The sequence below is a fragment of the Phaethon aethereus genome, assembly GCF_964289735.1.
Source record: "Phaethon aethereus genome assembly, chromosome: 2".
Lineage (NCBI taxonomy): Eukaryota > Metazoa > Chordata > Aves > Phaethontiformes > Phaethontidae > Phaethon > Phaethon aethereus.
The window spans coordinates 49,839,840-49,855,282 of NC_138582.1; the positions used below are offsets into that span (position 1 = coordinate 49,839,840).

A 15,443-nucleotide genomic window follows, 5' to 3' on the forward strand; every position below is an offset into this window, starting at 1 on the left:
CAGAGTAAGCTACAATTGTTTAAGAACTTTTCTGCATAAATTCCATTGCAGGATGAAATATAGCAAAGAGCAATGTATAGTCAATGGAATTTCCCTTTCTTAGAACAATAAGTAAATTGAAATATTTTGACTTATTCAAAGTGATCTACTTATTGTGCAGTAATCTTTTTACTGAAGAAAATAATATTTAAAGAAGATGGAGGATGTTTTAAGTATTCTTTTCAGAGCAGGTACCTGGCCTAGTTGCCTACCACAACTGTATGTGAGTCGTGCTGCTGCTCCTACAGTGTCCTGCTGCTGGAGATACAATTAAACATGACACATCTATCTTCTGAAATTCCATTTTACATTCTTCCACAAATCTTGCTATATTTAAGCTAAGATATTATTCTGCAGGTTTTCTCACACTCATCACAATAGCATTTAAGGTCTTACAGAAATGCACCTAACAGCCTAAGCAATTAAAAAAAATTAATACCGTCGAGCTGAAGACATGGCACTTGCTTTTGGTTATGCAGAGATGGTGATGTGTATGGCACCACTTAATGTTCCTCCACACAAAAAACAGGGTCAGTCTTAAGATTTCATGTACCATGGATCTCACTCATGTCTCTGACAAGATTCTGCAAGTTGTCATTCTATGGTCTTCTAAATGTCCTTCTCTGTGTTTACAGCACAGAATAAAATCTGAAACAGTATCAAAAACACTAATAGAAGTGGAATATTGGAGAAGCATGTGTCAATACTCAGTTATTACAGTTAATACAGTAAACTAGTAGATATAATATATAAAAATAAAGCAGTAATAACACTGCATCACATATAAAATAAATTCTACTGTAATGTGAGATAGCAATAAGACATAAAGATACAGTACATTTTTGCTTCATAAACCCAAGTTCATGTCCATAGGGACCATATTACAGTCAGCTGAAGCTTTAAATTTAAGCCATATATGTATATAGTAGTTCAGTGTTGTATTTTTATAGCTAGTTTTACACTCAACTCAAAAGACATACATCAAGTTACATAGCCACCACTGGCACCTCAGATATAATTTTGCGACAAAATGCATCACTCAGTATATCCATCTATCTGATACCCATTGCAATAACATCCATTAAAATATTACTGACAAATCTGTTTCAGAGCTGAAGGAGTAGAATTTCTCTCTCTCTTATAGAAACCCTTGCTGGGAAATTCTTACGTCTATGGTCTGCATCAAAATGACAATCGAGAAATTCCATGATATGGCTATAGATCATTACTGTGTGTACTGTATTCCACTATACTGTACATAGAAATGTTCCTGTTCAACATCTGGCAAGATTGGAGGATAGAGGAACCTCTTTTTGACTGTTTAAGGAAAAGGTCTTTTAAGTAAACTTGCAGTTTTGTTATTACTACCACTTATTTACATCACTATTTCACTGATTAACCCATAATTTTGTATTTCTATCTCTAACTTTCACATGTCAAGTGACTTAGGCTTTTTACATTTATGAATCAAAAATACTGATATGGCAGCCTGCAGTGTGTTTGAAGCTGTATGCCTGTGACTGAAGTGAAGGAAGCGATAAGGTCATCCTCTCAGCTTAAGCAACTCTACTTGATCATGAGCTGTGCTGGGTAAAACAAAATGAAGCTATCAGTAACGCGTATTGCATAAAAAGCATGGTACAAGTATAGGGACTGAGATGAAATTGTATTTGGGGCGAGCAATTCTGTATCTCCATTCTTTTCACCCTATCTCGGAATAAACTCAACACACACTAACAACACAGACGTGGATTCTTATGCATCCGGATCCTACTGCCATCTCAGGTGCACTCAGGCACATCCTGGCCCGCTGCCAACCCCTTGGCACACATCTTCCCATCGGTGACAGCATTCTGCAGAAGAACGGAAAGATCACTGACTTGGCCCTATCACCTAGCAACTTGTGGTAGCCGAGGTTAGCTATTAAAGCAAGAAAGAACAGCTTATGTTACCGACTTTTAAAATACCTTTTCTGTGCAATTTGCTTGAGAGCAAACTGCTAATGGAGTGTGTAGATTATCACATATGAATTTAGCAAATCTGGAAGTGTAGCCAGATCTTCAGGAAATGCTTTCTAATTTGCTCTGTGGAGAACTGTTGGGTCTGCTAGCCCCGACTCCCGTTTCCAACTGTTCTGCACTAAAAGCAGCCGAAGTACGAGATCCGCCGGTGGCTGCGCTTGGCAGAGGGGCAGTACCGACTGTGAAGGGGAAGAGCGGGGGAGGACAGCACCACCGCTGAGAAGCGAGCACGGGCGGGGTAGGCCGAGTTCCCGAGAGGCCCGGCGGCGTCCCCGCCCGCGGGACACGGCCCTTCCCCGCGGTGTCCCGCAAAAGGCCGAGGTGGCGGGGCACGGAAAAGGTATCGCCCGCCCGAGCGGCGGGCACAACCTGGGGAGAGGACCCCTTCTGCCCTCACTGCCCGCTTCTCCCCAGCGGCCCCTCCCGCCCCGCCTTCACGTGACGGCCGCGGAGACCCTGGTGGACCCCAGCCACGCCGCCTCGCACCCCTCCCCCGCGCCTCGGTGATACAAACGCTCGTCCGCTCATCAGCCAATCAGGAGAGCGGGCTCTCTTCTCGCTGGCCTCTCATTGGTCGGCACGGCGGCGCGCGCCGCCGTCGCAGTTCTGCAGTCCGCCGTCGCTGCCGCGCCGCGGCTCGCGCACGCTCCAACCGCCGCAGTAGCCGAGTCTCGGCGGGGCGGGGCCGCGCCGCAGCGCGCGGCTGCAGCGCGCTCCCCGCCGGTGCGGGAAGGGGGTGGGAGCGGCGGGGCCGGGCCGGACCGGGCGCGGAGGTGACTGCCCCGCCAGCGGCGGGGATGCTGCTGCCGCTACTGCCGCCGCTTGTGAGGGGGCAGCAGGGGGGAGAGCGGGCGGCCGGCGGCATGAACAGCGGCGGGAACATTCTCCGAGCCCCGCGGCAGTGCTAGGTGCCCCTTCCCGCTCCGGCCGCCACCTGCGAGCCGCGGCGGCGGGTACAGCCCGCCCGGAGGCGCAGCGCGAAGGAAGGTGGGCCTCCTCCGGCCGGCCACAAAGCGCCGCCGCCGCCCACCCCCCTCCTCGAGCCGCGACGCTGCTCCTGCCGGCCCCCGCCGGGGACGTGGCGGGAGGGAGGCGGCGAGCAGAGCCCCCTCGTCACCTTCTCGCTGCTCGATCCATGGGAGGAGCGGGCCGCCCCCCTCTGGGAAGCGCCGCGGCGGCTCGCCGGGACTGAGCGGAGCGGCCGGCCGCCGGCGCGCAGGGAGGATGCCACTGCTCCGGAAGGTGCTGCGGGTCTCCAATCGCTCTATGCTCGCCTTCATCTTCTTCTTCTCCTTCTCCTCCTCCTGCCTCTACTTCATTTATGTGGCCCCCGGGATCGGTGAGTCGGGAGCCGCCCCCTCGGGGCGGGGGGGGAGCGGGGGTGGGCGCCGCGGCCCAACGTGCGGGGGGCAGCGGGAGCCGGGGGGGCGGCCTCGGCGCTGCGCACCCGCCTCCCTCGGCCCGTCACGCCGGGCACCGCGGCAGGGGAGGGGTACGGGCGGCGCCGGGCGCGGGGCGTCCCGGGTGTCGAAACGCGACCACTGTCCCCTCCCCGCCGAAGGAGGGTCGTGGCGGCTGACAGGGCCCGTCGCGGCGGCGGTAACGTGTGCTAACCTCGCATCTTTGTTCTGTTGGTTTCAAATGCTCTAGAAGATTCATCTGCCATCGCCAGGTAGGTAGATGTTCTTGCTTCCCAGGCCGGAAATAGGAGGCAAAAAGGCAGCTCGCTGTTTCATCACGTTATAAATTAATGGTAGAAACCAGGAAAGAACTGCAGAACTGCCTGCTGGAGTCACTTGAATGCATTCATCTTTTAAGTCATTAGTAACTGCATTAATAATAAAGCACGCATGCACAGAAATAAGAACCAATTTGAGTATTTGTTGTTTAATTCTGTCAGTGGGCTACCTTTTCTCAGGTTTTACAGTTTAACTTCCACTTCTGAAAGAACCACTCAGAGGGGAGACAAACAGTTGCTTTAAGAAAAGCTATGTAAAATAACTGTGCAAGTCTGGGTCAGGCAAAAAAATGTGCTGTTTTCTTTAGTGCGTTCTGCTGTTTCTGGGAGACCATCAGGCTTTTTCTCACTGGATGATCCTTTCAGAACTGGTTAGCCTTACCCTTGAGGTAAGACAAACTGTATCCTGTATGGTTCTCTGTGGTGTTTCACTGTGTTGGGTGTCTGTTAGCTAGGCAATGTTTCCCTTTTTTTTTTTTAGGCAACATTGACACTTTCTCCTGCACTTCGCCTTGCTTATCAGATGCTACCTAAATACCTGTAAAACCATATCGCTCTTTGTCCTCAGTGCTTAAAACTCCTCTCTGCAGTCATTACTACAAAATGTCCAATGTCCACATTGATTTGACCACTGAATCTGCAGGAATTGTTCTTTATGGTGTTTGGCTTCCTCTTCTTGAGAATCTTCTATTTCGCTTGTAAACCCTTTCAAGTTGCAGTTACTTCTCCCACACTTACAGCACTTCATACAATATTGACATGCCTGTCAACTATTACTACAGTTCAAATAAGTATAAAAAAATATTAGGGAACATATCGTGGGTTGGAGTTCTTAAGTCTCCTGTCCGTCAGTGTGTCCCTGCTGAAAGGGATGTAATTTAGCCTTCTAAGTGAGAGAATGATGCTGTTAGGGTTCATTTAGACATCTTAGTTCTATGAGACACTAGTGCAATATCAGAATAGACTTTAATTACAAGCAGTTTATGTATGATTTAGAAAACGAAGTGCAGTTTCCTCATCTTTAGAAGTGAAAATATTAACGTCTTGCAAAATGTATGCAAGTTGGAGTTTTACTTTATTATTTAAATGTTTCTTCTTCAACGGGTATCTTAGAAGTACGATCCCTTCGTACTAAACAAGGCTTGTTCAGAATCAGAGCTTCTGGTGATGTGACTTTTCTTTCCTGATCTTGCTGCTCAGCTATTGGGGTTTAAGTGTCTGTTCAGTTTCCTTTGTACCAGAAGCGAAATGAAATCAACAGTATGCACCAAAAAGTATCCTGGGGGTATGTTATTTAGGTCTGATCAACCTTAAGGAAAAAAATCATACTCAAACTGGTCTGTCTTGCTCTCTCAGATGAATACACTGCAGTTATCCTTTTCAAGCTCTGGTTTAATGATACAAAAATCTTCATGAGTTACACGAGTTTGTGAGATCACAGCTCTTTCCAGCTACTAATGGTGTGCTGCCCTAACTCTGTATGCAGTTGTGTTGTGAAGTCATCCAGCTTAAACAAATCAAAACCCTACAATATTGGAGCTACTCCAATATGTCTGTGTTACTTCTTGAATTGTCACTTCAGTGTCTATTGGCACTTCTTGGTTTCAGTTTGAAATGCTACCATGCTGTGTGAGTCTTACTGGGGAAGGGAATATAGAAAGCGGTAAGGGAAAAAGCAGTAGGCGAGCTTTACAGTGGTAATGTAAGCCTATCAGCTTGCAGATGTGATGCTGATTTCCCAGGAATTTGCTCCTGGAAATGTTACTGTAGGAGAAAGAAGATCATATCTTAAATATTATCTTAAAGCCGACAGGCATCCTGGCAGTATTATTGGGGAAAATGTAAGTTGTAAGAATGGAAAATTTTCAGAAAATGCTGTAACACCCTGGCCCTCAAGTTTATAGGCAGATGATTCATCTAATAATCTTATGCTGTATGCTTATTCCATTTGCATATTGCAATAGTACAAAATATTTCAGTGTTCTTGCTCCTTTCCACTGAGTGTGATGAAATAGGTGTATGTAAGTCAAAGCTGATTGTATGTGGAGAGGAGGGGGGCTTAAGATTGCTTATAGAAGTTCAGACACCTTACATGTTAGCAGCATATTCATGAAATATATTTTGCAGTTAAGTCATAAGTGATTGGGCTCTGTCATAATTTATGTGTACAGATATGTTTTAGTGAAGATATTTTGGTTCATCAGGACACTTTCTTCCTCAACAAGCTACAAGTCACAGTGGCAGAGAGGAGGAAATTCCAAATTGTGTTGTAGGGAACTGGTGCCCTTTCTGTGGCTGGTTTCTCTTCCTGATGGTCAGAAGAACTCGGAGAGAGAGAGGTCAGACTCACAAATGTTTTATGGAGCAGCAGTGTACTGGAAGGTGGGAGGTGGAAAACAAGTGAGTTATGTAGCAGAATGGCTTCCTGAGATGTCAAAACTCAGTGGAAATTTGAATTCTTATGGACTAGTAGAGTGGAATTCCCTCCTAGCAAGCAGTTCAGGGCTTATCAAAGGGAGGAAATGTGTGCACAAGTAAACCCTTAGCACTGGGAGAACTCTCAAAGAGGTCATTATCGTATTCCCTCTGTCCTTCACGCCAATTAGAAAATATTTACTGTTTTTTTTTTTTTTAAGCAAAATTAGATCTTGTGACAAATGCAGTTTGGGTCAGTTTAGAATACTGACAATTTGTTTAGAGGGGAAAAATCGTACTTACTTACTTTAAGGTCTTTAATTGTCTAATATTTAAATGTTTTTATTTGCACAATAATTACTTGTATAACACTTTTTGTTATTGTAGAGGCCTTGCAGAATGTTAATTCTTTGGGAAATAGAAACTTTTGTTTATCCCATGTACTTCAGAATATGAGGAGAGGAAGAGCATTTAAATTTCAGGTTTTCAGACACTGTTTTGTGTTTTGAAACTAAGACACATAAAAATACAGTGTTTATATGGTTGAGAAGAATTTGTGCACTATATTGGGGTTGTTCATGTGCCTCCTTTCCCCTCTTCTGTAAGAACAGAAGATGGGATTAAGTAGACATGCCTGCAACCGTACCTCAGCACCCCAGTGATCTTTTGATAGTCAGAGGAGCTCAAACACAGCAGCAGATTGATTTCTAACTGCTGATTAGAGAAGACAGCTATTTTTCTGGTTTTCATTTTCCCTGTTTAATTGAATGGATGTTTTGAAGCAAAATCTAGAGGGATAGGATGGCAAGGTAAAATGGTGGAAAACATTTTAAATGTTTAAAATCACATTTAAATGTTTAAATGATACTTCTATATAGTAGTCTGAAGTATTTGATGGAAGTAGGTAACAGGTGCCACTTCTCCAAAAGACCACTTTTCTGACAGTACTTCATCTGGTGCTTCTTCTCTGGTACCTGAAATGAAAAGATAAAAACTGAAGTTACTGTTTTTGAATTAGGCAATGAAGGTGGCCTGTGATTCTGAAACTTCTCTGAAAGTTACAAGTATTTGTACTGCAGTTAGTTACTGAAGTAGCTGTCTGAGAGCAGGAATCTTTGGCACCAATATGTTCTTTTTCAGTATTGTAGATAACAGTACTGATAAAAGGGACTTGAATAGTCGATGTCTGGTGCTGACAGCCATTTAGAACACATAACTCATGTTCAAGTTTACATCATGGAAAGGATCCAAAGACGAGGAGAATAAGACAAAGTAGCAAGGCAATGGTAACCAAGAGAGAGCACTTGCTGATCTTATTTCACTGCCAAGCCAATCTGAGTATTGCCAGAGAATATCTTTCTTTCCTTTTCCTGTATTTTTATCAGCATTGTAACTGAATTCACATTGGACAACATAACTGATCTCAGAAAATGATCTCTTACTCATCTCTGGGTTATTCCTTTCAGTCTGACTCCAGCAGAGAACCTTTACCAGATTGGGTGGAAGAGTACCTTAGAGCTCTTAATACTGTAGTCAATTGCAGTCTGACTTGGCCAGCTTGGACTTGATGACCTTTGTAGCTCTTCTAAAAACTGGTTATGGAACAGTGCAGTGATCAGGGAAGATGCAGTCTGTCTTTGACATCAGTAACTAGAAATCCTGAATAGTGGAATGAGATTCAGGACGGAAAAACAGCTACTGTTTTCTGTGTTCTGGTCTTCTGCTTCACTTATTAAAACTTTACTACTTCACTGGCAATCCTAAACGAAGGGCAGCTGTGCAGGCTAGGTGGAACTTGGAAACATCTCCACTGGTTTTAGCTCACAATTTGATATCAATCTATTTCCTTTTCTGTTATTAGGAAATAATTTTCCTAATAGGAAAGGGTGATATCACTCCTTTTTGAACTTGTACAGAAATGGAGGGAAGAGCTGAAAATGCTATTGGCAAGATAAATGGTTGCCAGTTCTGCCAGGTGCTGAGCCCATAGATATGGGCCCAGCCTTTGTGCTGATATTATTTGTTCCTGGCATCTGTGGCAGTTGTGGTATTTCTAAAAGACTTGCTGTTTGACTATAGAATAATATAGATTAGCAGTGTCCTCTGGAAGTCATCTGATGCAACCTCCTGCTGAAAGCAGATCCTACTAGATTGGGTTGCTCAGTTGCTATGTCCAGTTGAGTTTTGAATACCTCCAGGGATGGAGATTCTGCAGTCTCTCTGGGAAACCTGTTCCAGTGTTTGACAACTGTAAGAAAATTGTAATATGTAATTGTAATTTTCCGTCTTGCACCTTGTGTTCATTGCCGTGTGTCCTTTCTCCATGTACCTCCAAGCGTTCAATTTAACCTTGTCTATACTTCTACTCCATAACTGAACACAGCAAAAAAATTCATCTTTCCCTTAGCCATTTCTACTTAAGACTGAATAAACATATTTCTTTCAGTTTTTTACTCTTAACATCATATGCTCCATCTTGGAGGCTTTTCTCTGGCCTTGCTCTGGTATGTTAATGTCTGTCTCTTATTGGGATCCCCAAAGTGGACATAGTACCCCAAATATGCTTTCACAAGTTGCTGAAGAGAGGAGAATAGTTGCTCCATACTGGTTATGCTGTTGCTAATACAGGATAGCATACTGTTGAGACTGTTTGCCACAGTGATACATGGATGGTAATACCTTGTCTGAGGGTTTTGTAATAGAGCCTGTGTCTTCAAGGCAATAGGTTTAATACAGCTCAAGGGCTGCACTGGAATAGAAATAATACAGCTAGCCTGTTAAAACAAATCCTTTGTTACTCTCCTCCTTTGGTGCTGTATGGAAATATCATCTGATAAGAGGCTGGGTTTTGCAGGATGTGGTAGATGTTCATGGTTTTTTTTTGCTGCTGTTGCCTTCTTTTACTCCTTTTTAGGGTATTGTTCTTATGGGTCTCTTAGAAGTTTCTTGAGTGAATGAAACTTGTCTGTCCCGTTGATAATTTCTGCAGGGAAATGTCTCTACTACAGACCTGGTTGTTGTTTGGGAGCTATATTTCTTTATTAAGGTTCACCTGTTGTTAAAGGCTTCGTTTGGAGGCAGGAATAATTTCATTAGCTGCAGTGGTCTTTTTCTTGCTCACATTGCAGTTTTTCCACTACAGTTCCACAAATTACAACTAAACCCTTTAACAGAAAAATTTTAGTCAACTTTCTGGTGAATAGGGTCTTCCCTTTTTTTTCTTGTGCAAAGAGGAGTGTGAGGCTTACACATTCTTCTGCTTGATCCCTGATTTCCAGTGATCAAAAGTTCCTTGGGAACTAGTGGCTCATTATGAACTCGGGCAGCTTCATGGGTAAGTTTTCTGCCTTATTCTGGGAGGTGTAAAGATTTTTCCATGATGTTGGTCCAGCACAGTCATTCCTAGCACCTGATGCTGAATAAATTATTGCAGTTCAGTCATTCATGACTCTTTGACTTTTACTAACGTATAATCTTTGACTAAATGTGCATATTTCTTTCTGAATGTGTTGTTGTGCCTCTTTATCTCATAGTTTTCCCAAAGCCCTTAGGTATGCGTAGTTATTAGTCAGGGAACTTGCCTGCATAAAATTTAATGGAGTCTTAATTCTGTCGTGGTGTTCTTAATCAGAAAATGGGGAAAAAAATATACAGGTAATTATGGTGTGTAGCTAACTTCACAAGGACAAAGTAATTATGAGACCTCATGTGCAATGAGTTTTCACTTAAGCCAGCCAGTTATTTGAATGTGTCCTCCTCATCCATTGAGGAGGAGAAAAAACTGTATGCCCTGGAAACATTTGTTTGAACTATGGTACTTTACTGACATGGCCAAAGCTTTTAACTGTTTTCACATCTGTCTATGGTGAAAGATAGCTTATCTATTGGCTTTTCATTAATAAGACTGTTTCTACAAGTGATTATCTCTGCTTGCATTTCTACAGTTCTTAGTCTGTTCTGCATAATCTTTTGCATTCAGATTATGCAATGATATTATGAGGAGCAGCGTGCAATGATTGTGCATTGTGTGGGCTCCAGTGCTAGATTCTTGTGAATACAGTGAGAGGTTGGTTTCAGGCCGTTTATATACCTTGCAAAAAAGCATCTTTTGTATCGCCAATGGTCAGTTCACTTTCTTAAATTTACAGTTGTCCTTCTTTACCTTCACTTTATTGTGCATATATTCTTTTTTTATTTATGTGTGTATGATGATACTCGGAATATTTGATTTACAGTTTTATATTTTTCTTAGTAACTGAACTTATTAAAACAAAATTCTGGAAAAATTGGCAAGGCTTAAGCTTAAAATGTCACTATAAAACTCTTAATTGTTGATGTCCAAAGTTGGCCTGCCTAGAGCAGTCTTCATTGAACAGATGTCTTGAAATTGAATTATGTATTTTAAAGTTGGAGTTCAAATTTTGCTAAAATAGTAGAAATTCAAGGAAAAGCACTTGCTTTTCTGATTGAATCTGCCTTGAGTGGAGGGAAAAAACAAACAAAATAAATATATAAGTTATATATTGGTCATTACAGCAATGCTCATTCTTAAATTTCTGTAGGACGCTATTTCAGAATTAGCTATTGAATTATTTCTGACTTGCTATATAATCAACTAATAGCTTGAGACTGGAGGACAGAATAGTATCAAATGTGTTAGAAATTGTATTGAACATTGTGTCATTTATCATGCTTAAAAATATTGCTAGAGAAAGAAATTTTCATTTAATTTTTTTTTCTTTGCCCATAAATGGAGACTTGATCAATGAGGTTTTCTCTTTTACTGGCTCCAATAAACAGTGAACTGACATTTATTCAGTTTCTCAGATTTGCAGTCAGAGGACTCATCTATTTGGCATGTCCTTTGTGGCAGTGAGTATACAGAGATTGCCTGGAGTATTGAAAAAATGCCACCACTAAAAACAATTTTGAAGCCTCTCTGTTGTAGCTGATATGGATTTGTCCATCTGCACCCTATGAATTATCCCTATTAGCCTCCAGAAACATCAGTAGCTTTTGATATTTTCAGTAGATTGAGGTGATCTGTATCTTTCTAATATATTTTCCTTACAAGAAGGTATATGTACGCACTCATGCAATCTCACCATCCCTATGGAATAAGTTTGGATTTACTGTTAAATTCCAAATAGTGCAAAATTGGTATTAAATATTCAAGAACAAATCAAGTGAAAATATGTTTCAAGGCATACACACTTTTGCCTTTTTATGTTTTTAAGTATGTTTTAAAAACAACCTCTGATTAACAACAAATGTGTTAAAATAGAATCCTGTGGTAGTTGAACACTTACTATAGGATTTATCTATGTTCGCTGTAAATTTCGGTTTGTGAATAGAAACCAGTTTACAGCAGTCTTACATTACTTCAGGTATTGTCCTTCATTGCAAATTTGTTTAATATATCTGTTTTATAGACTAAAGTGCCTATCTTGTAGTTGTGGAAAATATTGCGAGCTCCTACAATGGTGACCGATGTTTTAGAAGCAATCTTCAGCTGAGCTCTACTTAATGTATATTTAGATTAGTTTATAGAGTTTAATCTAACACTTTTGTGTTAATTTGCCATGCATGAGCTCTGCCAATAGTGTATTTATAACTCTTGTATTGCTGAGAATAATGTCATAACCTTGAGATGAGAAGAGATCCATGTGGGACTTGTTCTAGAAATGTTTCCATGAGATGATTCCCCATTTACAATTACTAGTGAAGAACTTTCTGTTAACCCATTTGAATCATGTCAATTTTTATGCAATGTGTTGAATGTGCTTTTCAGAAGTCCTGTGAAAATAGGTGTTGATTGGCAGATGAGTAAATTTAAGGGCAACAGCTGTTTGGCAAGATGTATTTTCTGTAAAGCTGTGTTTATTGCATTTGAATTTTGCAGTATCACTGGGTTCTCTATGAAGTATCTCCTGCCTGAGCTTTTCAGTATTTTTTTTTCCTGGAAGATCAATGTATAGTTTTGCTACAGATGCTCTGATGATCATCTTCTCACTTTTTAAGTAGGGGGTGGGGGGGTGTTAACTTTTTTTGATAATCGCTTTAAAGCGTTCTTGAGATAAGGCTTTTTTCTTGTGTGCTTTTGGTTCTGGGTGTGGGTGTGGGTTTTTTTTGTATCATAAAAGCTGCATTTCTAAATAAAATTTGTGATCTCCAAGTCTTTTCTTCTTTGGCATTTAAGAAATCATAGTTTGTGACCTAATTAATGTTTCCTGAGTATCTTGTTAAAAACATCATAGTTCTAACTTCTTACTGTTCTTCAGAATGTTAGTTGTTGATCCAACTTTTAACTTTAACAACTCCAGTTTTAACTTAAGTTGTTCTGTTGTATACTTTACTATATTGACTGCTTCTAAGTGCATGGCACATTGTTTTGGCTTTGGCGTATATGTACAGCATGATAAATTACTAAGTTTCTATATAAGATTGAGTTTTGTGCTTTTTCTGTGAAGATAAGGAATGATAAACTGATGCAGTGTTGTGAGAAGTGCTTTAATTTTTGGTGTGCTGCTTGGAAGGGGCTTGATTCCCTAATGGAGAGTGATCTGTGAGACTTTTTTTTTTTCTTTAAAAAAGGTGTGAGTAGTCCTCAGGTGAATATTTAAATAACAGGATGCTACCTGATGTAAAACATTGAGCCATTTTAACAGATATTTTTATATTTTAAGAATTAATGCTCTCCCCGCCCCCCGCAATGTTCTTGTCTTCAGTCTAACACACAAAACTATTAATAACTAGTGAGCTATAAAAACTGTAGACAAAAAAAATCCATCTGATATTTTTAACATCTTCTCTGAAATACAGGATGAGCCTTTTAATTCCCTAATGTGCTTTATCAGAATGAGTTTTAAATAATGTCCTAAACCCAGGACTTCTGATGACTGATGTGTAGCTGTGTGTCCATGATTGCTGATATAGATCTGGATCAATTGCTAGTGAAAATTTCATCTGAGTTAGGTATGAGGTCATGCTCACACTGCAGTTGCTTTAGGTGGAACATTGAGTATGGTATTTATTCCAAGGTGTCCTATATGAGTGTGTTTTATACTCTGCACTGCACTTCCCAATTGCTCACCTTGTAAACTGTGTGACAGTCTGGACTCTATATGTTACTTGAATCAGAAGTGCTATTTCTTACTCACTATGGAGCATGTACAGAGAAATAAGAACATGAATAAAACCAGGTCTAGGTGGTTACATTGTTAGATGCTTTCTTCAGTTAAATGTGAAATTTTGCCTTCCTGGTTTGTGCATTGCCTTGCACTGTGACAGGAGTGATGGTTGGATGCATAAAGATAATAGTGGAAGAAAATCACAGAATAGTTGTGATTCGATGGGACCTTTGGAGGTCATCTGGTCCAACCCCCCTGCTCAAGCAGGGCCATCTGGAGCCAGTTGCCCAGGACTATGCCCAGATGGCTTTAGTGTATCTCTGAGGATGGAGACTCGACAACTTCCATGAGCAGCCTGTGCCAGTGCTTGGTCACCCTCACAGTAAGGAAGTGTTTCCTGATGTTCGGGTGGAACCTCCTGTGTTCCAGTTTGTGCCTATTGCCTCTGGTCCTGTCACTGGGCAGGCCACGATGCCATGGGCCTTCTTTGCAGTGTTGGCACATTGCTGGTTCATGTTCAACTTGGTGTCCACCAGGACCTCCAAGGTCTTTTCTGCCAAGCTGTTTTCCAGCTGGATGGCCCCCAGCATATATTGGTGCATGGGGTTGTTGTTCCCCAGGTGCGGAACTTTGTACTCCTCTTTGTTGAACTTCATGAGGTTCCTGTCAGCCCATTTCTCCAGCCTGAGGTCCCTCTGGATGGCAGCATGGCCTTCTGGCATATTCAGCTGCTTATCCTGGTTTTTTGTCATAAGCAAACTTTCTGAGGGTACCCTCTGCCCCATCATACAGATCACTAATGAAAATGTTAAACAGGACTGGACCTGGTATTGACCCCTGGGGTATGCCATTGGTTACTGGCCTGCAATTAGACTTCGTGCCACTGATCATCACCCTTTGGGCCTGGCCAGTCAGTCAGTTTTTGATCCACCTCGCTGTTTGCTCATCCTGACTGTATAGCCACAGCTCGTCTATGACAGTCTTACGGGATACAGTATGAAAAGCCTTACTGAAGTCCTGGTAGACAATGTCCACTGCTCTCTCCTTATCTACCATTTTGTCATAGAAGTTTATCAAGTTGGTGAAGCCATGCTGACTACTACTCATTATTTTCTTGTCATTCGTGTACCTGAAAAATGGTTTCCAGGATTAACTGCTCCATCACTTTCCCAGGGATTAGGGTGAGGCTGACTGGCCTGGTAGTTCCCTGGGTGGTCCTCCTTGAAGATAGGACTGACATTTGCTTTCTTTCAGTCCTTGGGCACTTCTCCCAGTTGCCGTGATTGATCGAAGATTGTTGAGTGGCCTTGCAGTGACATCTGCCAGCTCCTTCAGCACTTGTAGTGCATCCCATCAGGGCTCATGGACTTACGTATGTCTGGTTTGCTTAAGTATTCCCTGACCTGATCCTTTTCCACCATCTTCCTTGCTGCAGCAATTCTCCCTGGTCTCTGGGACATGGGATTCCTGAAGGCTGGTCTTGCTAGTAAAGACAGGTGAAGGTGGCATTCAGTACTGCAGCGTTTTCCATGTGGCCATCTCCTTGAGCAATGGCTCCACACTTTCACTAGTCCTCTCTTCGTCACTTCTGTACTTACAGAAACCCTTCTTATTGTCTGTGACATCCCTGGACAGATTCTTTTCCATTTGGGCTTTAGCTTTCCTAACTACATACCTGGATGCTCGAACATTGTTCCTGTATTCATCCTACATTACCTGTCCTTGCTTCCACCTTCTGTATACTTCCTTTCTGCGTTTGATTTTGGCTAGGAGCTCCTTATTCATCCATGCAGGCCTCCTGTCATTTTTGCCTGACTTTATATTTATTGAGATGGAGCTCTCTTGAGCTTGAAGGAGGTGATACTTGAATATTATCCGGCTTTCTTGTGCCACTCTTCCTTCCAGGGCCTTATCCCATGTGACTTTTCCAAGCAGATCTTTGAAGAGGTCAGAGTCTTCTCTCTTGAAGTCCAGGGTTGTGAGCTTGCTTTTCCTTCTCCTTCCTGCCCCTAGGATCCTGAACCCCACCATCGCATGGTCACTGCAGCCAAGGCTGCCTTTGATCTTCACATCCCCAGTGAGCTCCTCCTTCTTGGTGAG

The 15,443-nt window shown here is 42.2% G+C and overlaps 1 protein-coding gene across 2 annotated transcripts in view; it reads left to right on the forward strand.

Annotated features, from left to right (window-relative positions):
• Positions 1–2,171: 2,171 nt before the first annotated feature.
• B4GALT6 (beta-1,4-galactosyltransferase 6) overlaps positions 2,172–15,443 on the forward strand; it is a gene marked incomplete at its 3' end in the record, with an annotated part of 32,794 nt that continues 19,522 nt past the window's right edge. For both annotated transcript variants that reach the window (XM_082015370.1, XM_082015371.1), the window contains exon 1: positions 2,172–3,399. In XM_082015370.1, coding sequence (XP_081871496.1) covers positions 3,285–3,399 — 115 coding nt within the window. In that variant the 5' untranslated portion in view covers positions 2,172–3,284. The remainder of the gene's footprint in view (positions 3,400–15,443) is intronic.